This window comes from Anser brachyrhynchus (genome assembly GCF_964034855.1).
Source record: "Anser brachyrhynchus genome assembly, chromosome: 3".
In the NCBI taxonomy this organism is placed as follows: Eukaryota; Metazoa; Chordata; class Aves; order Anseriformes; family Anatidae; genus Anser; species Anser brachyrhynchus.
Window position 1 is genome coordinate 23,178,121 of NC_137696.1, and position 24,435 is coordinate 23,202,555.

The window sequence follows — 24,435 nt, forward strand, 5'->3', positions numbered from 1 at the left end:
TAGTTCCTTGGAATAGAATTTAGTAGCTTTTGTTGAGGGTTATAAAACGGTTCACTTGATCTGTAACATAGCCGTAGTGTAAGGTTGGAGGAACTTTCATGTTTTGTCTAGATGGAGTATTTGTGTTCCTGTGTTGGCACGTGATGTTTGTGGGGTATAGTGCCACCAAGACGTTTGTGAGGAAAAAAATGTTGTTCTAGAATCAGCATTTCACGTATCAGGACCAAAATATGTTTGCAAATATTCAAGAGAACCTGACGCCTCATCCTGTGGGCAGAACGCTGTTATTAAAAAAAAAAAAAAAAAATTGGAGTTTAGTGATGTAAGAGTTTTTATTGTTGAAACAGGTTTGTGGATTTATTTCCTTGCTCAAAAGTTAGAATAGTTCTGAACTTTTTTTTTAATGATCATGGTTTTTCAAGGACAGCAGAGATGATATAAAAGAAAGAAAAAGTTGTAATTGAAATCTAACATTGTTTTTAAGATCTAATAAATTGGAAGAAAAGAACTCAATGCATTTATGTGCAGAGAGAAAAACAGCATCCAGAAAAATTAACATGGTAAACTAATTACTGTGCTAATGTGCTGTGAGCATTGTTTGGTTCCCTTGCCAGTGTGCGTCTCTTTTCTGTTTGTAAAGTATACAAGGAATAGGAGTTTCCTTCTTTTGTGTGCTGAATGTGCTTAAGTGTCTAGCACATATATGGCACTGCTGTTACTTAAATACACCAGTGTAATTACATTTATAAAATATGTAGGGCTTATCTTTGTCATCAGAATTCTTCACGTTTGGGTACTACAGATTTCATACCTATGCGGTTTGCATACAATTTGTAGCATTTCCACCATTTCTACTGAAAGAAGCAAAATCTGCGTTTATTTGGCCTTTACTCATCACCTTTGTTAATATTTTGAATTACAAGGAGTGCTACATAGTGCAGTCCTGGAGTTCTGCAAAGGAGAGACATCTCAGTTGTAGCTGGCTCCTGTGCTGGGCCACAAAGTCTTCACTGAAGGGAAAGCTTCCTGCTTTCAGCACTAATAGCCAGTCATAGGTTACTGTTTTGTCCTCGTTGAAAGCTCTTTTTTTTTTGTTGTAGAGTTAAATGTTGTGGAATAACTAAACAGAAGTGGTTGAAAAGGGGGAGACAATTTTCATGACATATATTTGCAATATGATTTCTCATTTTCAATCAGCCTTCTGATTCTCTTTGAGCTATAACATCTTACCACCACACAAGTAAATTTTAGCATAAATTCTAAATTCTTCTCTCATCTGATGTTTTTATATAACTTACTCAAGCTTTGCTTTCTTCAGGCATTAGCTTCTTAGTATTTTGCAGCGTAGGCATTTTCAGTGAGTTTAAAAATAAATAAAAAAAACACTTTATTAGACTCATAAGCTATTGAAAGAAATTTTATATAAAGCTAACATACCAAAACACAGTTTGAATAAACATTTTTACCCCAAATTTAGAACAAACTGCTTGAGAGATGTGCTTATAAACAAGTACTATTTTAAGCTTTGATACAAAAGTGTTTAGACACCTAACTTGTCTGGAAACAAGTGAGAGTCAGGTTCTAAATTCTTCAGTGGAACTGAGCCAGCAGTACAGTAATGGGTTATAGTTAGCATTGGAAAGCCCAGAATCTTAAATTCCTTCCTCTCTTCTCTCAGCCCTTAGGTTTTTAACTGCTAGGAGGCACTATTTATTGTGTACCGTGTGCCTTAAATCCAGTAGGCAGCAAGAGAAAACACATTCCATTTCTATCACCGTGAATTCTGTGCATGTACAGAGAAATCAGTGTTTTTTTCTTGTAATTCATTCTTAATTTTGATACGTGCAGCCCTTCAGAAATTCAAAACGGAGTCGACTCTTCTGTGAAGAAGATGACAGACAAATAAACACAAGGTCACCCAAAAGAAATCAGAAGGTTGCGATGGTTCCACAGGTACCTACATGTATGCAGATATTTTTTTACCAAAAAGGGGAACAAGCCTATCTGTGTTAGCTGAAGATTAGAATATATTTGCTTTTCAAGTTGCATTATCAGTTTATGAATATGCCTGTGAGGAAAGCTGTTGCTAGGAGTAAGCCACAATTCAAAACAGATTTGTATTTTTTTCCTCACAACTGGGTTCCTAAGTTTATTTGTGAGAGTACTTGTTCTTTTTGACCCTGGACATAAGCATACAGAGCTAGAAAGCAGTCCGTAATTGCCTATCTGGCTCCTGTGAACAATCATATTCTGTAATCTGCACAAATTTTTTCCACTTCAGTTAAAAACTGACTACGGTTCTTCCACAAACTAACTACATCATTTAGAAGGCTGCTGTAGAACCTTGTGTTCCAATAGGTAGGAATTAGCTTTAGATTAGTAGCCAAAATGTATTCATGGCCATCTGCACCTTCTTGATCCTGTAACGATACTGTCCTCCACTTCAAACAGCTTGGTTTTCTATTCTTCTACTTGTCTACTCCTTGGTATAGCATGAAAGAGCAGCAGTAATTTTTCTCACCCTTTATTTGCTATGTTAGACAGGGCAACATCTCTTTGTCTCAAAGAATTGACTCTGTAATACCTTTGTCATCCAAATCACTTCTCTGTATGTACCGTCACCTTATGAGCCTGGACTTGTCACACCGAAAAGATAGTATTTGAATACTGGTCTTACTTCCTTTCTGAACTGTAGTGCGTAGTGTAGAATAGGGAAGACTTAGCAATTGCTGTTTTGCTGGGTCTGTTTTGTCAGAGATGAGGACCAAGGCATTTTTCTCTTTTGCTACTATGATTTCTTAACAGTAGAAAGGCCTGGTTAATGTCCTAAGCCCAGTTAGTTTGTACTTAAATGTCTGGTTCAGGATGTCCTGTGGATTGCTAGATAAACCTTTGTGAGAGACTGCAGCTACTGTAGCTCACAGATCTTGCCATTGTGCTAGGCTTTGTTTTCCTGAAGTTCCAGCAGAAGAAAGTGGAATTGTATCTAGAAGGCAGTAGTTCAGCGCAGCAGGAGCCAACAAGATGGCAACTTTATTCTATTATTGCTGCTGCTCAATGTCATTTTTGAGCATTTAGACACGGATAACAACTAATTATGGCATGGGGACCCAGTTAAACTAATATTCTCGAAAACCTGTTTTTTTGAGTAAGTTTTTCTGTCAGTTAAGATAGCCATCCCTGCAAGGAAATTACAGAATTATTTTTCCACAGTCTTGTTTAAACACAGCATTGTGTAGTATGCATGTGATCTAAGACAAATGTCTTGTTTTGGGATTTATAAAATATCTTTCAAATTTAGTTAAAACTTGATTATGTCCATGGTAGGTCCATGGTCTTCCTTTTTATAAAAAGGCGACACTCTGCTCAGGGCTTTGACTTGATTACACCAAATTAGTAAGAGTGGAATCACTAGTGCAAATGAGGGAGTTGGCGGTGCTGGCATGTGAGTCACCAAATCACACATGCCAACTTGAGACAACGTTCAGTGGTGCCTCAAACATTTGAGGTCTGTGTGTAGTTAGTGCCAATACTGTTGTTACTAATAATGTAGTTTCACTGCTGGAAAATGTTTTCCTTAAAAGAGCTTCATGTAGAGATAATTTATATTGATCTTGTTAAAGTTTGCCATCTGTTTTGATTGCATTGCTGATATAGTGCAGTAATGACAATTGTACATCTGCAACACAAAAAATTGTCGTGAAACAATATGTGCAATGAAGATGTAACAGTTATTAATATATGAATTTTTATCAAGAAAACCTAGTTTAATAATTTGAATATTGAAGAATATTAGACCATGTTTAACTGTTTCCTTTATTTTACTGTATAGAAGTTTAACACAACAATGCCAACGCCAGACAAGAAGGCATCACAGAAGATTGGTTTACGGCTTCGTAACCTGCTCAAACTTCCTAAAGCTCACAAGTGGTGCATATATGAATGGTTCTACTCAAATATAGATAAGTATGTATTCTTTATATAAGTATTTTATTAGTATAAAAACAAGTCGTTTTCTGAAATTGAGCTACAGTTTTCCATATACTGGTTAAACATGCCAAAGTTCATTCTTAAATTTTTAGATCTTGAAAATTATTTTTGTTTGTTTGTTTTTATAATGAGCAACCTACTTGGGTAGCTCTTTTAGTCTTCTATGGAATGTCTTCCTTCATGGAAATATTTTTCTTTTTATGATCTCTGCCTCTACCAAATAGAAGATTTTATTCATGTACTTTTATCTTCTGAAGCCTGAAGTTATCAGAACACTTTAGCTTTTGTGAACCCTTGGGTCAGTGGTACTCAATGGAGATGGAAAGGAGACTGCTTCTTTGTAAGATGCTGCTTCCCTAAAAGTTATACATTTTTATTTTGTATGTTTATTTCCCATTATCCTGTTTTTATTGTGATCACTAACAGAGTGCTGGGTTATGACTGTTCAGGTCACCTCTACATGTCAGAATCTTTCTTGGATCTCCTAATCAATAGCTCTCAGATTGTTTCCACAGTCTATACTTCAGTCTTTTGGCACTTGTTCTCTTAACACCAGTGGCAAGGTGGTATGAATTGTTTGAAAGAACCATTTTAATTTAGTCCCTAATCACGTAAAAACTAAAAATTCTAAAATGTAAAAATTGTTACTGGTTGACTAATATATGAAACGCTAACATTCAATATTCGAAGGGATGACTTCAGAGTTTACAAGCATTCTTTTCCAGAATTTATTCATAATAAAATAATTACTGTTCTTTTCTCCTATTTTAATAAGGATTGCTGTAGCTCTTTTCCTTCAGCAGGCAGTCATAGCAACAGAAGAACATTTTAGGATATGTTTACCTCAAGCAGAAAAACTGCATGTTCATTTTAGTTTGTTTATAATTATTCTGTGGAAGTTGTTTTGAAAGAAGTAGTCTTTACATACTTTTTTTCCCCCCTTGGTCTTATTTGGAAAACAAACAAACAAAAACCTTATTATTCCTAGTAGTAATTTTAATATCTGATGCTTATAAATTTGATATTTATAACAGTCCAAGAACTTTTTTTTCTCAAATAATTGTCTGTGGAGCTTTAGGTCTATCAGTAAACTAAAATTTGTGTTTAGTGGGTGACTCTAAAAACCTTTTTGATAGTTATCTTACATTACAAGCATACACTGGTATGATTATGTTAAGATATTATCATAGTATAGTTTACTAAGAAAGTACATATCTGCAGAAGAAAAACTGATTTATGTTGTGAGTGATACGATCTAGACAATATGAAGCACAGAAGAGTTTAAAGCATAGAGTTGTCAGCTGATGAAATACGGCACTCTCTACAAAGCTCAACATATTTTAATCAAATCTTATCCTCAATTGACATCATCTGTTTAAATGCCGTATGCCTGCCATAAGTTTTAAAAATATTTTAATGTATCAAGCTATCATCTGATTATATATCATCTGCGATTATTAGATTATTGAGGCTGTTTCAGTTGGATTCTGTCTACAGTGCTATATGTAGGATGGTTTCCTGTAAGCTTCTGACACACCTGGAGACATCTAAAGAACAGCTTACTACCACAGTGATCATAGACCCCCCCAGAACCAGATACAGCTGTAGCTTGCTTACACCACATCGCAGACCTTCCAGTCTTATCAATGTGTTTATAGTTCACCTGTTTAAAGTCAAGTGATAGTTTAAAAAAAAAATCAAATACAGATTTTCTCTTAAAAAAAAAAAGTTGTTTTTATAACTTTCTTAGATGCTAATGTTAAAGACACTAAAACTAGATAAAATAAAACCTTTATACACTTACCTTTTTCTTGAGCGCCATTGATCATCCTTAGCAGTTTACTTTCATTTCATGCCACAGTTGCAGATCCTTTTACTGTAAAAATACTCTCTTCCATTCTTGCCTGAGTTTCCTTATCTCCATGAACCTTCCCTCTCTCCTGACACCTGACACATTCAGTTGAAAGTGGTCTTGCTTCCAAGATCCTCTCTCTTTGGGGTATTTCCCTCTTAAACCCTAGTACCCTGTAGAGAATAGAGGAAAGTGGCTTTACCTAGGATGCAGTTATTCTCTTGTTCTTACCAGGTGAGATTTATTTCACTTGCTATGGTTTTTAATCATTAACCTGCTATTAGGCAGGCATATCCATTGCTGCTCCCTTGTCTCCTCAGCCCAAGAAGAATGTGGTACTACAAAGTAAAAGACAGTCATAAAACATAAGGTATATCGTTGTGTTATGATAGGTCATAGCATCAAGAAAAATTCATAACTTGTGTAGGTAGGTTCTCTAAACTGTCACTTCTGTAATAGTGATCCTCCGCTTTATCATGGAGCCATGCTGTGATAGAATAAAAGTCTCCTGTAGAGCTACTGACAAGGACAAGTTGGCTCAATTTCCTGTATTTTTGGAACCCTCTGTTGAGAATCTGGTTTATAATTGAATGAATTTATGAAAAGGCTGCTATTTTTCTATTCCTCAGTATCACCTTGCACCTATTGTCCTTTCCTTTACTCTTAATACCTCACCATATGTTTATGGTTTCCTTTAGTGGGTTGCAGTACTTTCATGACACTTCATTGGCTTTGCTGAAGTTTCTTTTGATGTTTTAACAGACCACTATTTGAAGGAGATAATGATTTCTGTGTATGCCTGAAAGAATCCTTTCCAAACTTGAAAACCAGAAAATTGACGAGAGTAGAGTGGGGAAAAATCAGACGATTGATGGGAAAACCACGGAGGTAATTTTCTCCCCCTACCTCTCCCTTTCCCTCACCCTTTCCCTCTCTCTTCCACTTCAGTCAATGATTACATGTAGTTTTCATGTTACCTGAATTGTTCTTTTTTGAATTATTTTGCATGCAGGTAGTAAAGCTAAATAATAGCTGAGTGTAGAACAACTTTTTATTGAAATGGTTTTCTCTGAGTGCGCACACTGCTTCCCACCCCCCTCCCATTCCTTGTGTGTGTGTGTTCACTCCATGCAGTTCTGATGAGCCAGTACTTTAAATGTTCTCTTCCCATCCTAGATAACTTGAGTGTTCAAGCTAGCCTATGTTGAAATTATTACTCTATCTTCCATGTTGCATTGCTTCCTGGCATGAAGCCAGGCCAGTTTTCCACTACATGTTTTTTGGATATAACTAGCTCTTGGCGGAGAGAACAAATGCATGTTTTCTTCTCATTTTTTTTATTACTTTTTAAACCATTTTTTAGATCCTCAGCTTCTCCTGGCTGCCAAAACAGGGACAGGGGAAGTCACCCATATAATATTGAACATCATAGATGAGAATCCAGAGTTGAATGAAAAGTGTATTTTGTTCTCTGATTAAGAATTCTTAGATTTTAAACGCAATGATTCAGTTCAGTCTTTTCACGGAATCTATACAATTTAGGATAGAGAAGAGAAAGCTCAGGGGGGATCTCATCTGTGTGTATAAATCCCTCAAGGGAAGGTGAAAGGACAGGCTCTTTTCAGTGATGTCTAGAGACAGGGTAAGAAGCAGTGGGCACAAACTGAACCAGGAGGGTGCTGTCTGAATGTAAGTAATCAGATTTTTACCGTGAGTGTGATTGAGCACTGGAACAGGTTGATGAGAGAAGCTGTGGAGTCTCCCACCTTGGAGTTACTCAAAGGCCATTTGGATGTGGTCATGAGCAACCTGCTCTCAGTGTTCCTATTTGAACGGGGGAGTTGGACCAAGTAATTTCCAAAGATCCCTTCCAAGCTCAACCAGTCTGTGATTCCCTAAATTCTGTAAGATCAGGAGAAAAAAATGTGCAAGTAGTGTTCAGGTAAGAAAAGACTGGTTTATTTATATAAATTACTAAATATGCAAACTTAAAGCACTGAATCAATTTCATAGATCACTGTATCGAGTCAGATCGTATTTTGTCTGATGGAGGCTATTTAATCTTACATGGCCGTAAACAGCTTTACATAATTATAAATGCTACTGCGTGGAAGGCAGCAGAGCCACCTTAACAATAGCTCCTTTTGGAAAGGTGTTCATATCGTTTAAGCTTAATTGTGAGTTTTTAGTTCTTCTATCATTATGCTTCCCACTGAGAGGGAGTTGGTGTAGCTGGAGCTTCAATCATCATTTAACTCTTACTCATTTGACTTTTGCCAAAAGTAAGTACCACTATATAATAGATGTATATACTTTTTTTTGTTAAGCTGTCGTATAGTCTTTTTTTTTTTTTTTTTTGAAAAGAGAGCCTCATGCTTAAGAAGCCACAGTTCTAAATGGTCAGGAAGTTCTTTTACATCAATTCTAAAATACAAGCACTTGACTGGATGTAGAGTCTGGTTTTGTTTGTTAACCAAAAGATTATGAGATCTTGCTTTTTGTCAGCCTAAAATAGGCGTTTGTTTGTTTTTAATTTCTTTAATAATTAAAAACAAAGAAATACTGGCAAAATTTTTCAAGATCTCTGGAGAGGTCCTTGGGTTTAGTTATAACAGGTTTTGAATGATTCTAAATCAGTTGAATGCTTTTTCAAGACAGTTTTCATCTAGTTCTAGGACAAAGTCTTTTGACATTACTATTCTGTTAGAAATGTCTTGTCTGTCCTCGGTCATATGCAAGTAAGGCAAATTCCATGGCCATACTAGTATCTTCCCTGGAGGGAGGAAAAAACATACGACATATTACATTCACAGTGTTAATGGCAGAGAGAATAATAGTTTCTCTGTGTGATAGCTGTGCACATGGTTGTCTTTTTTCTTATTCCATTTTGTGTTAAATATATTGTAATATTTTCTTATGTCTGCTGCTACTTTAAATGTCCTATCACACCAGCAACAGTGTGGTTGGTTGGCACAACAGTATTCTTCCTGGGAGCCTGCAAAGCTTGTAAGATTCCAGTAGACTCTGGGGAAAGATATACTCCAAGAAAAGGAAGAGGTAATAGTTAGTCTTGTCTACTCTATATAAATTTCAGTGGGGTTGTGAAATAGGAATGGATGTGAATTAAGCTTAGATATGCCTGTCCTGACATTGTATGATGGTGATGATTCCCGTGTTCAAACTTTTGTGACCAAGGTAGAAGCCTAAAAGAGTGTTCAGCCTCTTAAATAAGTCTCTCTGGAAAACTAAAGAGGTTGCAATGTGATCTCTACCATAGTTTTCACCTTCATTTTTTTTCATAGGAATGGTACAGAGATGAGAGGACCTTTTTTAAGGACGTTTTGAGGGAGAAGGGCTTGGCGACTTCCTATAACAGAAGGCAGAAATACATTGCAAATACTTTCTACCTCCATGACCCACAGCATTTGGGAAAGAGTCTGTTTGAGAACATCTGGGCTAGTAGAGAAACATTCGTAATGTTTATGTTGTAGGGCCTTCAGTGTCGTTGATTACGTCTATTCTTGGCCCTTTTTTTTCCTCCCTTTTTTTTTTGTCTTGCTGTGATTAGTCACTGTTCTCCTCAATGGAATTGAAATGCCCTGACCTGCATTTTGCTACTTGACATTTAGAGCACATGACAAGCCCTATTTCATACTTGTTCCTCTCCAGTAGTAAATACAGGGCAAATAATGTCTTTAAATAGCAATATCCAAATAAGCTTTGCATAAATCCCCCAACCACCATATATCTCTACTATATCCGTTTCCAGATAGTTTGAATTTCTAATGAGGATCACTAGGCAATACACAACTCCAAGGTAAATTAATTCTGCTCTTCAATGGTAAACCAGTGAGTGGACACACCCCCACAATTGCTCAATCTACTATATGTTTATAGACTACACAACAAATTGGGATTTGAAAATCTTGAAAAAGAACCTTTGTTGCAGTGCATTACTGCCCAGGTCTAGCAGAAGTACAGCATAGCTTCAGTTTATTTCTGTTCATGCATTTTTGTATGTCTTTCCTGGGGCTTAGATCTCATTGTGTTTAATGTCGTACATACTGATCAAAACAGATGGTTCATGCCCCATAAGAACTTTGAAAGCATGAATAAGATAAAAGGCAAATGATAAAAGGCAAAATATGTGTATGCACATAGACAGCAAGTGTGAAACTGCTGCTTGGTGTGAAAGGAAATCGTCTCAGTACATTGGCAGCTTAAGAGAAATCATACATACTGCAAGAAAGAGAAATTTTGGAGATTAGCAAAATGGCTTTTTGAAATTCTTTGAGTGAAGCGTATACAGAAAGCATAAGATTGTTTATTTCATCATATAGCAAGAGTAATAAGCAGACTTGCAAATAGGAGCTGACTGCTCAGTGCTACATGATAGATAAATAACGAAGCAAGATCTTGAAAGGTTTTAAAATGGAAAATAGTTGACAGTATAGTGATAGGAACCAGTGGAGGAGGTATCAGTGTCTTCTAAAACAGTCTTGTAAAGTAGCACTTCTTATTGATCAGTAATCAGTATATACCTATAGATGTTCTACAGAGAATGGTTAAATTGCACTTGACTGCAGTAAAGCAATTAAGAAAGGTGTAGTAAATTATTTCTTTAATAACTACTTCTGCAATTAAGCAGACCTACAGTAGCAACCTGTATTCCTTTTTTAAAGGGCTTCTGTTGTTGACACAAGAATTATATTCCTTTTTAACAAGGAACAATAGATAGGATCAAATCTTCATGTCTTTATGCTTTTAGTATTCTCCTTATGCATCAGTAGATTACAATGAAAATGGATAAAAACAAGTAAGGGCTTTGGGACCAAAGCAAAGTGAAGTACGAACTGTTAGAGGTTATCTGATTTTTACACACTAGCCCCCGTTCAGACATTTATAGTGTTACTATGATCAATGTCAGAGCAATTCACCTGCATAATAGAGATTTTTGTATCTGAGTTGTACTCTGCACGTATGCAAGTAGAAGAGACAAGGAAGTGACGTTTTATGTTGAGCCTGACACTCTTTCTTACAAAGTCAGTTTAAGTCAGTTTAACTGATCTAACTGATCCAATGGGTTCTGTTCTGTATTGGCAAGAAATGGCAGGCAGAGACCTCACAGTAAGTTCTGAGTACAAACACTGAACTAGTATTCAGGATAGGCTGGATGTGAGACCTGCTTTAGCTTTGTTGTGAGACCAGGTGGATCACTGTAAGTAGAAAAAGTCCTAAAAAGTTGTACTCTTCTGAAATACTAATGCAAACAGCATTTGTGTTTGTTGTTGGTTTTTTTTTCTTTGTTTTTAAGTAAACTGTTATTCTAGGATAATTTTGGGGACTCAGGCTGTCTAAATCTGTTCACTGAAATTGTTCTCTCTTGAGCACTTCAAGCTTTTTCATTTTCTCTTGATGAGTTGTAAACTGTGCTTATTTATTTGTTATGTCTTTGTGTATGTATGTTTTCAGTGTTGAATTTAAGTATAGTTTTACCTAATTGTATTATAGATGTTCCTCTGCCTTCTTTGAGGAAGAGAGATCAGCGTTAAAACAGAAGCGGCAGAAAATAAGGCTTTTGCAGCAGCGTAAAGTTGCAGATATTTCACAGTTCAAAGATCTTCCAGAAGAAATTCCATTACCACTTGTAATAGGAACAAAAGTTACAGGTAACTTCTTAAAAACAAACAAATGAAAACCAAAGTTCTGCAAATTTTAGTAAACCATAGAGTACTTAGTGTATGTAGGTAAAATAAATTTAAAAGATTACAAATTGTATGTTTTTATTGTTAGCTCATTGAGAAAGTGCTTGTGAGGATTACCTAGTATTTGTAAAACAGCGACAGAGTTTTGAGATATGAATGTATTATGGTTTACTATTTCTGGTGTTCATAATCCAGATTATTTTTTTTTTTTTTAAGTCTAGTATATCTAAAAAATCCTGGAGTGGGAGATACTTCAATGCAAAGAGCTGAGTACTGTCTGAAAGTTTAAAATCTGACCTAATATAAAACTTAAGCTCTGTTTTTCATAAACATAAAAATACCTGTTTCAGAGCAGTTATACGATTAATTTTCCAGTGTAGTCAGACACACATGTTAAACATGACATTGTTTTACACAAAAAATTGCACAGAACTGAGAAAGCAGTACCGGTAAAAACATTCCTTTGGAAAATGACTCAGCTTTGTTAAAACACTGAGCTTTGTTAAATTTCATAAAATCTTGAATACCTCCATCCTATCTATTCGTGGTGTGGGGTTGTTTTCTCTTGAGCACGGTATGGCCCACTCAGGCCACTTCTGCTTATTCCTTTCTGATATCTTCAGCATCACTATCCTTAATTCTTGCTGATGAGCAGGCATGCAAAATGCTGTATCTCCTTACTCTCCTAGAGATGTATCCTTGAGCTGTATTCTTTGTTGTCTTTCACTAAATATGCAGTTATCAGTGGAAGACATCAAATAGAAATGGTATACAAAATCACTCAGAAACTGATTTTTGCCTGCAGAATCTGACTGTCAGAAGGTATTGAGTATTAAATGCTGTTCTACATAGACATAAATGTAGTGCTAAGGAGTAGATTTGAGAAATATTTGACTTGCAAAACTAAATTTGACAAAAATTAGGTAGTATTTCTAGTGCATACAATTCTTTTTCAGGGTTTGATTTTTTTCATTTAATCTAGTCAGTTTTGTTTTTTGTTTTTAATATAAATATATACGTATTGGATGATGCCAGGGTTACTTGCAAAAGATACATTAAGTCTGTTTTTGGCATCACAATGTTATAATATTTGTGTGTGTTGTGGTATTTCTTTGGTTTTTATTCATTTATATATTTTTTTTTAGCACGGTTGCGAGGTGTCCATGACGGACTCTTCACAGGACAAATAGACGCCGTGGACACTCTTAATGCTACATACAGAGTTACTTTCGACAGGGCAGGTCTTGGAACACAGACAGTCCCAGATTATGAAGTTCTTGTAAGTATTAACAACACATTCTTAAAATAGTTTTAATGAAAGAAAACAGCATACAATTCTATCCTTTAATCAAAAAGAATAAAATTCAAAATGTTACATCCAGGTTGTATTGTCATAAAATAGAAACAAGCGTACCAGGTGCCTGGGAATTTCCAGGAGAGTGAGCTCATACTGCTCATGGTTTTATAGAGCAGGATAACCTTCTGTAATACAAACATAATGGCTCAGACTGGAATAACTTACTAGAGCTAGTGTTATAGCCTGAGTTGAGTATGAAGAAGTATAATGAGTAGTGTAAGATCCCAAAAAAAAATCTGCTATGGGATCCAGGCAGGAGTTGTAGAAAATGTTCAAGAAAACGTGATCCTTTGTAATTTGACAAAATGAGTAAAGGCTTGTGGTAGTTGGAAGCAAGTATTGAGTTGATTGAGTCTAATTTTCAAGCTTCTGTGGTAATGAAACTAACTGTGATGACACTGCTTTGGTCAAAAAAATTGTAGTTATTTCCTAGCTCTCGTGCTTTTGTACAAATTTATGAGCTCCATGGATTGTTCCTGCTAAATGTTCTGACCTAGATTGCAAAATTTTTAGATGGCATCATATTCTTTAGTATCTTGTGTAGCATTCAGTCTACTAAGGGACAACTAACTTGTCTGAGGACTAGTCTCTGTTACGATGAGAGTTTGGAGCCTCTAGTGAACTTGTGTTCAGTCATGATTTGTCTGCAACTTGCCAACAGAATTTTTGGAAATACTCTTGTGAGGGTTTGCTTTTTGATGTGATGCAAACTCCAGCATTGGAATATGGTTTTAAAGCTCTTGCTAGCCCAAAAGCAAAATGTTACTCTTTCAGTCTTTCAGTGTTTCTTGGGTTTGGGGTATGGATGTGCGTGGCTAGTCCAGATTCCAGAAATAAAATATGTATACCGTAAGGGGTGTTTTTAATTAGCCTAGCACCTGAAGTATGTCCTTCCTTTTCCCATCATACAGAGTAATGAGCCCCATGAAACAATGCCAATTGCTGCCTTTGGACAGAAACAACGGCCTTCTAGGTTCTTTATGACCCCTCCCCGATTGCATTATACACCTTCACTCCAGTCTCCAATTACAGTAAGTTACTTATTTCATGTAATTTGTAATATTAATCAGTAATATATTTTCCGATACATGGTGCAGCTGTTACCTTATACAGTTTTTAATTTTCTGAGGTTGTTCATTACGATAATTTCATTTAATAGCTTAATTTAGAGGGATTTACTGAAATCTTCTTTCTTTATAGGATAGTGATCCTTTATTAGGACAGTCTTCATGGAAAAACAAAATTTCTGGCACAGATAGTGAAACACTAGGTGGCTTTCCAGTAGAATTCCTCATTCAAGTGGTAAGTGTTAACTGAAACTCTTACTTCTGTTGTGTATTGTCTTTTTTGTGTTTATTCTAATTCTTCCGCAGTGAAATGACCACCTGTTGATTTATGTGGTGATATTGTGATATCAAAATGAACTTTTCAGAAGATACCAGTAATGCTTGTTCTGAGTTTCTTCCTTTTTTTTTTTATTGTTCTCACTTGTTCATAAGCTTTGAAATGTGCTACTCTTAATTTAGACTTCAGGATGGCCTTTTGACTCCAAATGTGTATTCTTAGCTATACCAGTTAGTCTGAAAAAAATATATTATTTCTACCTGCAAACTTTGTACTATGCTAAAGACTTTTTTTTGATTTAAAATATTCTTGCGTTATGCAAAGAACATTTGCCTTTCTTACATTATCATATGTTGTATAATATTGTATCCAGCATTAGGTAGTGTGTCCCACCTGCCTTGGAGAAGAAATGAACCACTTTATTCCCTGAATGTATGCTATAGATCTTTTTTCTTCCCAGGAGAGCACCAGGACCTGCCAGGAACCAGCAGATCTCATGAGGGAGATTGGTGGTACTTTGGCAGGGCCAGGAACAATGGCAGCCACCCCCTACATGTACAAAAGGCAGCCCTTAGGGAGCGCTACAAACACGGTCTGGTGCAGCAGTCAGGGTGTGGAGTGTCAGTTTGTGTGTGGTGGGTGTGCGGGGAGAGTGTATCATGGAGGAGTGCCAACCTACTGGCTGAGTAGGACACTCAAAGTGCATGTAACCCAGCACCCAGGGACCTGGTCAAGAGTACTCATTCTGCCTGAGTCTCAAGGCCGAATTTTAGAGCGAAGGCTGCTGTTCCAAGTGGGGAGTCTGCACCATCTACCCCAGAGATGGCCAGCGCCTCCACACAGACAGAGTTGCTGAAGGGAGAAGCTGCAGTGAAGACCTCAGACTGCAGGAAGTGCCTCGACTCCTGTGGCCTGCAAAAGGTGTGCCCAGGTGGAGGACCTCTAGCAGGTGGCTGCGCTGCAGGAGGCAGTGAGAAGGCTGCATAACATCAGGGAGGCTGACAAAGGAGTTAGCTGGTTCCAAGCACAGTCTCCAGTGAACCCACAGACAAACAAAAAACTCCCCAACCAGCACGTGCAGCAGGCAGAGGGGCCATTAACACAGAAGAATGAAAACTTGCAATAGCAAGGGCCAGCAAGAGGAAGAGATTTTCCCCAAACCTTGAGGTGCCATTGCAGAACCACTTAATCGCTGGAGACTGAAGAGGAAAGACCCGTCACATCAGGAGAGATGCTGGAGCTGACTAACGCAGCCCGGTTTGCTCCTATAACAACCAGTGCAACTAAGAAAAGGCGATGGGTGATGGTAGTAGGCAACTCTCTTCTGAGAAGTACAGAGGCACCCATTTGCTGATGTGATACCTTCTCTAGACAGGTGTGTTGCTTAATGGGGGCTTGTATTAGCGATGTCACCAAGAGGCTACCAAGCGTTGTACAGCCCGCTGACTATTATCTACTGCTGTTGTTCCATGTGGGCACCAGTGATACAACCAGGAGCAGCCTGAGGAGTATCAAGAAGGACTACAGAGCCCTGGTAACAGCGATAAGGGACTCTGGAGCACAGGTAGTTTTTCCATCAGTCCTCCTGGTCAAAGGGAAGGGATTTGAAAGGACCAGTCAAATCTGGCGAATCAACAAATGGTTACATGGCTGGTGCCACAGCCAGGGGTTCAGCTATTTAGACCATGGGACTTGCTTTGAGGAGTGTAATCTTACTGGCATTACGGAGATGTGGTGGGATGGCTCCTATGACTGGAGCGTTGGAATGAAAGGATACAAGGATACAGGCTCCTTACGACTTTTTTGCCTCAGTCTTCACCAGCAAGTGCTGTAGCCACACTGCCCGAGTTGGAGAAGTCAAAGACAGCGACTGGGAGAATGAAGAACCACCCACTGTAGGAGAAGATCAGGTTTGAGACCATCTAAGAAACCTAAATGTGCTCAGGTCCGTGGGACTGGATAAGATGCATCTGTGGGTCCTGAGGGAACTTGCAGGTGAAGTTGCTATGCCCCTGTCCATCATACCTGAGAAATTGTGGCAGGGGAAACATAGCCTGAATTTTTAAAAAGGGAAAAAAGGAAGACCAAGGGAACTATGAGCCAGTCAGTCTCACCTCTGTGCCCAGCAAGATCATGGAGCTGGTTCTTCTGGAAACTATGCCAAGGCACGCAGAAAATGAGGAGGTGATTGGTGACAGACTACATGGTTTCACAAAGGGCAAAAAATGCCAGAACAAATCTGGTGGCCTTCTACAACGGGGTTACAGCATTGGTGCATAAGGAAAGAGCAACTGATGTCATCTACCTGGCTTGTATGTATTATGACTGAGAATAAAGTCATCAAGAAACAAGTAATAAATGTAATAAATTTTTTTAAAAGTTTTTTATCCTTACATGCAATATATATCCTTTGATATTTAATCGACTATTCAGCAAAGTCTGTACTTCTAGTCAATACTAAAAGTTAGAAGATGTTTTTTCCAAGTGCTCAGCTGCAGTTTTAGGTTTTTGTGTTTGTGGTTGGTTTTGTTTGTTTGTTTGCTTGTTGTTTATTTGTTGTTGTTTGTATTATTTGGGAAAAGCTTAAATTTATATTGGGAAGAAAACAATCTAAGACAAAAAAGATTGTTTGCAATGCTGCTGTGTGTCCAGTAGAGGGAATACAGAACAATCAGAAAAGTTGACCAGTCTTTCAGATTGCTATGGAGAAAATAAATATTTTTTCATCTTAAAAGACAGGAAGAAAAAACTAAGAGCGGATGCTGGATTTTTGTCTGTTTTCTGCTTGTAAAAATTTTGGAAATATTCCCTATTAAGCTATTGCAGACATTGAAATGCTTGTTGTATATTCTTTTGACTACAAAATGAAATATAAAGTACAAATCTAAGCATACTGCTTGGGTTGTTCCTTCATGTCTTTTAAGGTGTGGAAAAGCATTGTACTAAAACCGCTTTAATGAGGACTATATAACAGTAAACAGGATGAGTTATGCTGAAAATGGAGCTGCTGGGCTAGAATAAAATTCAGACTGGCCTGAATTAAAGTATACTGGCAAATGAAAATGCAGTTCTGTTTAATAAAAATATACCAATGGGAGAAAGTTAGTAGACATAAAATGGTGGAAAGTCAGTTTCTTGTAGAAAGAATTAAATTATCTTGACTACTGGAATATTTCTGGGAGTAGGATGAATATAAAATAAAATGCAAGGTCATGAACTGGAGAACTAGGGCCCACATCCTTGAATATATCTGGGCATCAAAATAGAAGTGAAGCACCGCATACCTGTCCCCCAAACCTGCAAGGTAATATAGCCTGCACTAAGCTAGGGGCTCTCAGACTTCGTCAAGGAGAGAGGTCTACATGTGTTAGTTGTTAGGTGGTGCTGGCAGCATAGCTTGGTGAGGAACTTCTTGGCAGCGGTGTCAGATGAGGTACAATCCTTTCCTTCCTCCCAGGTGGTTTTTTGCCAACATGAGCATTTGTGTGGTAGTGAACAAGATAATCCAGCTCAAAAGCAACGATTTAAAAACTCTTTTTCCTGCCTTTTCTGTATGTATGGTTCATCATTTTCAGTTTCCTGATGGGGTCCTCCATGTAGCTGCAGAACTGCATGTGCTGGCTCACCGTGGGCATTGGGGGATAGCACAAGGACAGAAGTGAATGTCTGGAATTGGAAGAGTTATCTATGCAGTATTGTTCTGTGTGTCTGGCTGTAGCTTGTCATCAGTTCATAAGATGCACCTGGCAAAGTATTTGTGGCAGAGAGTATTGATGCTGGTAAAAATGTTGTTTAGAATAGTGGTGTAGATGTCCTGGTGCTCATATTTAAGGAAGGATTACAGCGAATAGAAAAAGATACAGAGAGCCTCAACAGTGTAAGAGAGCAGGAGCTTTTTATGGGAGAGTAGACTTGAAAGGCTTGGGTTGTGAAAGTCTAGTGAGAGAATGGTGGATAAATGGAGTGCTTTTACTGTGTGTGAAAACAGGGCTAAACACAGAGGACAGGCTGTATTTAAGCTGAAAAACAGCTTGGTCAGAACAAATTGCTATGAAGTGAGTAAGAATGCATTTAACATGGAAATTTCAAGAAGATTCATAATTAGCTGAAAGAGGTCCTGGAAGAGCTTTTCATTAGGATTTGTGAGGGCAATAAACCTGGCTGCCTGAAGACTGAGCTTCAAAATCAACGATGGGGATTGTAGATGAGGAGATGTATGTTGAACTAGAAGTTCCTGTTTGTCCCAGTCTCGTGTTCCACTTTTAGAATGCAGTTAAACCCTTTGAAATTTTTAAACGGAGACAAGATGTCAGGTTTTATATCAATAATAAAACTGTTGTTGGTTGTAGTGGAGCTATAATTTCTCTCCATGTGCCTGAGAGAATATGAATGGCTTTATAAGTGATGTGTGTGTTGAGAGCAGTCCAAGTGATTTCCTCTTCAGCTTGGTAGATTCACAGGGCAGAAGAAACAGGGTATTCCCTCTATAAAAGAAGCGGGCAAAATGGAAAGACCAGAGTTGTTCTCTATAAAGTAGATTCAATCTTTATACCGGAGATTGACAAGGTTTCACTGCAAGAACGTACATAAAGGGCTGCTGCTTAGTCCAGGGCACAGCTGAGAACAGAATTAGAACTCTGAGCAAAAGCTATGGTAGGACACGGGCTGTTAGTCGTAGCACATGGTGGTATCACCATGAAGAGTCTTGATTCTTCAGCCTCTAACAGTATATATTGTTTTTCTATAGGGAATTCCAGCTGATAAGTTTTAGCTTTCTTCTATCTAGGACACTTGAAAATGCTTTTAAAATCTCTGAAAAAATCCATTGTTTAGTATTACTTATTTTTTACTTCTGCATCTTTGCTTGAAGAACAACTGAGAAATGTATTTTAAAATTATGAAAGAAACATACATTTTATTATCTTGAATTTGTGTGCTGTTTCAAAATTGCATAAGGACCTGTTTGTTCTAAAACTAGCTCCTTTGTTTTAGACCAGGTTATCAAAAATCCTTATGATCAAGAAGGAACACATCAAACAATTAAGAGAGATGAATACGGAAGCAGAAAAGCTGGTGAGAATTTTCTCTTTTCAGTTCTTAAGTTATGGTATACTTTAACAGCTAATACAAATAGATAAAAATTAAAACAGTCTATATAAAATCCATATATTTTATTGCTTTCTAGTATGTGGTGGGATTCTTATTTTTTTAAGACAAGTCAGAGAGGTCAGTTGTTTCAAATGTGATTCCACTTTGAAAGCATTATGCTTTGGAAACAGATTAATGTGAACATCAGGATAGTATTTGCTTCCTTTATGTGTTAATTGATATATGTTATGTACTTGGAGGGTTTGGGGGGTCAGTTTATACAGTAAGGCATTTATCTTTATTTTGTGGAGGTAGGTATTTATTTAGCTTTCTGGACAATAACTCAGTTTAGGGGGTTTATTTATACATCACTGAATGCCCTTAACCTGGATTTCATATTACAATACTAGACCAGCTATGGCATAATTATCATCAGCAGAACAGTTTTTCTTGCTAGGTTTTTATCTAATCATCAGTCAGTAAATCCAAAATGATAAGAATGCCTCTTCTACCACCCATGGCTATCAATCAACTTGAATGTGGAAAGGTGTCAGTCTCAACCGTCTGCCAGCATCCGTTCTGCCAGTATCTCTACAATGCACAGAAAGAACGCTGAAGTTTGTGGAGAGGAAAAGGAATCCTTTTTATTTCTTTAAACCAAAAATGCTGACTTTTTAATTTAAAATATTTGAACGTTGAAGACTTTATCGTAGTAAGATCTCCCTCTTTGTCCTTTCAGTGATCATTTGCACGTTCTGTTATTCTGTTTCCTACTGTCCCAAGGCTGATCTTCAAAACCTTGTTAGTATTTCAGTTATTACGTTATCTTTTTGTCTTTTAATTGTGCTTAATAAAAATAATAATTAAAATAGATGCAAAAAGGAGCAAGATTAAAACATGTTATTGCAGCACGTAACTCTGATATTGAAAAATTACCAGCCCTTCATAAACTAAAAAGAATTCTGTTCCTACTGAGATATTAGTACTTTTGCAGAGGTAAAGAAATCCACAGAAAGGGCTGAACTTTCAGAGCCTTCCTCTGGCAAGAACCCAGATATTAACATGCCACTCAGCTACTGTGTTATAAATTTCACTTTATTGTGAAATAAGAATACCAAGGAAAATGGCAAAATGGAGAGAGCATTCTAAGAAGCAATAAGGAAGATAATGATTCAGGAATAAACATTAAATTTTAACTCAGTTATAGCCTAGATAAGGACTTTGAGATACCTTTCTTATGCTGTTTGCTTTGTAAATAAGCGATCGTAACACACTTTTTTTGTCACTATTTAAAGCTGTCCTGATAAAAATAGAGGACATGATACCTTTCTACTGGGTCATGTTCTTAGCCTGTCTGTAATACTCTTGGTCCTCTTGGTAATCCCATCTACATTTGTTCTGCTTACCATACGCTATCTCTCCCTTAAAAAGTATTTTCTTTGAATGTTCCTCTTTCCGGCACCAGTCCACTTGAACGTCAGTATCACAACTGAACATGCATAAAATGGAATGCTTTGAGTTCATTCAGGAATAGTTCAATTGTCAGACTTTACTAATCTTTCATAAGATTCAAAAAATTGTTAGAATAACGCTGTCATTTGGGGACACTTTTTTTAGTGATTGGTCCAACATAGAAGTAAAGAGAACTGACCAAAATCAGAAGTGGTACTGAATGAAGTCCATTATTATCTGGCAATAACAATAAATTCAAATTTACATGAGGCAGGGAAAGGACAGCTTACTAACAGTTAAGCATTTTGACATCACTATACTAATCTTGGTTGCAGGCTATAAACAAGTTACGTATGCAAAACAGTAATTACTTTTCTGATAGCCACTTGGAGAAACGAATGCAAGTAAAAAGGATGGCTGGTTCATTTTTTCACTGGACCTGCAATGAAGATGAGGTAAAGGTGATGCTGGTTGACCAAGAGAAGCATGTAGATGCTCCATGAAAGAGATGTTACCTGTTTCCATCTACCGAAAGCCATCCGTCTTTTGTCTGTGAGGTCAGCTGTTTGTCAGTGTTTCCAGATCTTGGATTGGTCTTGGATCATAAATAATGCTGGTGCTGAGAAATATTTCTTTCATCTTCAGTAATACAGAATGCCCTCACCCATTTCTTTCTGATACGGAGTTCACAACCGCCTGTGGCTTTCATGGCTAGCCTGTATTAGGCCAGTATGCTCTAGAGGGGGCTGGTCACTGGAGAAGGTCTGAAAGTTACAATTATTTACTTATATTCCAGAGTCAGAAGAAGCATATCAAATTTATGCAGGTTTCCTGTTTGCTAGGTGAATTCTGAAGTCATGATGTTAGTTTAAAGCACTGTTAAATTGGTATTCAGACTTGTCAATCCCTGGGCATCATTTCAGAGGTCAAGTTTAAAGTCCTTAATCCAGGACTGATAACTAAAACCTTGATTTGGAGTTTCTGGCCTGGAGCCTCCTGATGAAGGCTCTTGACATTTAAATTTACTTCATCTCTTGTAAAATCTATGGCTATAGGATTGATTGTATGAGGTATCTGTATCTCAGACTTGTGGCTGAGGAACTGTGGAAATGTATCTAACTTACCATGAAAGAGGCCATTTGTAGGGGAAACTTACAATATCTTGTATATTTTGTTTCAATTTCATAAATATTACCCAAACAGCATCAAGATATGCTGTGAAAGCAATGTAAGAAAAATAGTACTGTATTGTTTTTTTTTTTGTTTTGTGTTTTGAAATTGTGCTTATCCAAAATACTTACGTTACCAAATGTAAGCTATAGTAACTTTTATTTTTTGGCAGAACTGTTAGTTGTAACAGAAGGTATGTAGCACTGGAATTATTCTCAGATGACCACTAACTTACTAGCCAAGCGTACCTCCCACCTGCAGTACAGGTGGTTGTGGCCATGTTGTCCTATACTTTTCTCTTACTGACAGGATCATTTTCAGTTCATGCAGGTCTTTCGGTAGAAAGAAGTCATACCCAGCTACTGGTGAAATAACTAGGTCAGAACACAGTTGTCATCTGTAGTATTTAGCACCACAGATTATCACAGCACTTTCTGAAGAGAATAAAAGCATGCTAGTTACTACACAGTTGTCACTTGGAGTTGCAAATAGCATTACTAGGTTTTAAGATTTTGCATGTTAACACTTTTCTATTGGACACTGGGATTTCAAATATCTCAGTATTATTTTTAAATTGAAAATCTGTTCTGATGAGTTCAAAAGGTATGTATGTAAAGTATTGCATTAATTTTAATATGCTTTTGTCTTTTCCACAGAAATCCTATTCTATGCCAATAAGTATTGAGTTTCAGAGGAGATACGCAACTATTGTTCTAGATCTAGAACAACTAAACAAAGACTTAAATAAAGTGTTGCATAAAGTTCAACAGTATTGTTATGAGGTAAGATTTTGCTGGAATCTGTATGAATTTGCTATTTCTGCTTAAACTAAGTTTAAAAAAAATATTTCCTGGGAATAGGGCATGGGTGGGGCTCACCTGGAAATGAAACTAGTAGCAGCTCTATCAGTTTCATTGTCTCTTTTCTCTGTTTCTCTTATCAGAATGTATGTGCGTTTATTGATGCCAGTAGCCAATTTTGAAATAAACATGCATGTACATAAGTGAAAATACTGCAGGCTATATACCTGTGGACTCTCTTTGAAATGATTTGTCACTTCACTCACGCACCAAATGCAAAAGGAGATGTTTAGTCTTCATTTCTCTTTATTTTATCTGTACAGCTTGCTCCAGACCAAGGCCTCCAACCTGCAGACCAACCAACAGATCTGAGGCGGAGATGTGAAGAGGAAGCTCAGGAGATTGTTAGGCAAGCAAATTCCTCAACAACAGGACAGCTTTGTGTTCAAAGTGAAAATTTAACTGATCTTATCTCTAGACTCACAGCGATATTGCTACAGATTAAGGTAAAATGTTTGTAAAAATAGTTTCCAATTAGTATTAAAGCTCTGTCGGTTTCTTTGTGCTGAACTATTAGAACCTTTTTTTCTTCTCCTACAGTGTCTAGCAGAAGGAGGTGACCTGAATTCCTTTGAATTTAAATCACTAACGGATTCATTAAATGACATTAAGAATTCAATAGATTCCTCAAATATCAGGTATTACTTTTTAAATATTTAATTCCTAATTACACATTTTGTGCCAGCAAGCAACTGTTGATATATTTTAGAGGTGAATGGTCATTATAAGAGTTTTAATCTGGTAACTTTTACTTATAGGAAAGGTCCGTTTAAAGGGGGCTTCTTAAAAGGAGTGTGAAATTAGCAGTTTTCAGTGAAGTAAACTGAACTTTAAAAAAAAGTGCTAAATCAATACAACAACAACTAAAATGCAGAGCAAGAAAATCAGGACAACTAACAAGAAGTTATTTTAGATCACCTTCAGTACAATTTCAGTATTTGTTTTGCAGTGTTATTCAATCTCTCGTCTGTAAATATCAAAAGCTGGTATATGAGACAATTATTATAGCTTATGACCAGCTTCCATTAGCAGTATTTTAAATGAAGAAACAGAAGAACAGCCGTATTGTGCCAGATCAAAGGCCCATTTAATCTAGTATCCATATTTCAACAGTTGTCAGAAGCAGGTGCCAGAGGAATCATTATAAAAATAGCAAGAATGTGGTGATACTTTTCCTGAGTATTCTGCAGTCTCCAAGAATTTGTGACCAGGATTTTTTCAGTTATATAGCTGCTGAGTTACATAATTTTAAAAAATTACCTAAATGCCAAGTGTTTCCTTATAATTTCCATATTCATACTGCTACGTAATAATGGGAGGCTACGTGCATGAATTTTTTTTTGCAAAGATAGTAAGACGGCCTTTTGATTTAAAATTAAAAAAAAAATGTTTTATAGCACGCTTTTATTTTGGTAAAAGCAAAAATAAAATCCAAATATTAGTGAAAGTTCTCTGTAATCAACACTGCAAGTCAAAAGTTGGAATGGATCAACTGATAAACACTGCTAAGAAGGTGATGATCTTTTCATTTCAGTGTACTTAGCTTGGGTATTTTAGCATCTTTTCACCGTGTTTTTGCTTCATTAACTCCAACCATGTTACAGTCATTTTTAAAAC

General features: G+C 36.9%; 1 protein-coding gene across 3 annotated transcripts in view; it reads left to right on the forward strand.

The window, feature by feature from the left end:
- LIN9 (lin-9 DREAM MuvB core complex component) overlaps positions 1-24,435 on the forward strand; it is a 44,182-nt gene that overhangs the window by 14,114 nt on the left and 5,633 nt on the right. The window contains exons 4-14 of one of the 3 annotated variants that reach the window (XM_080587205.1): positions 1,849-1,953; positions 3,833-3,966; positions 6,605-6,730; positions 11,354-11,511; positions 12,693-12,826; positions 13,816-13,935; positions 14,105-14,206; positions 19,241-19,321; positions 22,615-22,740; positions 23,082-23,264; positions 23,359-23,456. In XM_080587205.1, the coding sequence (XP_080443331.1) occupies positions 1,849-1,953; positions 3,833-3,966; positions 6,605-6,730; positions 11,354-11,511; positions 12,693-12,826; positions 13,816-13,935; positions 14,105-14,206; positions 19,241-19,321; positions 22,615-22,740; positions 23,082-23,264; positions 23,359-23,456 (1,367 nt within the window). Of the gene's footprint in view, positions 1-1,848; positions 1,964-3,832; positions 3,967-6,604; positions 6,731-11,353; positions 11,512-12,692; positions 12,827-13,815; positions 13,936-14,104; positions 14,207-19,240; positions 19,322-22,614; positions 22,741-23,081; positions 23,265-23,358; positions 23,457-24,435 lie in introns of those variants that run through there. The other 2 variants (XM_080587207.1, XM_080587206.1) reach the window with 2 other exon arrangements.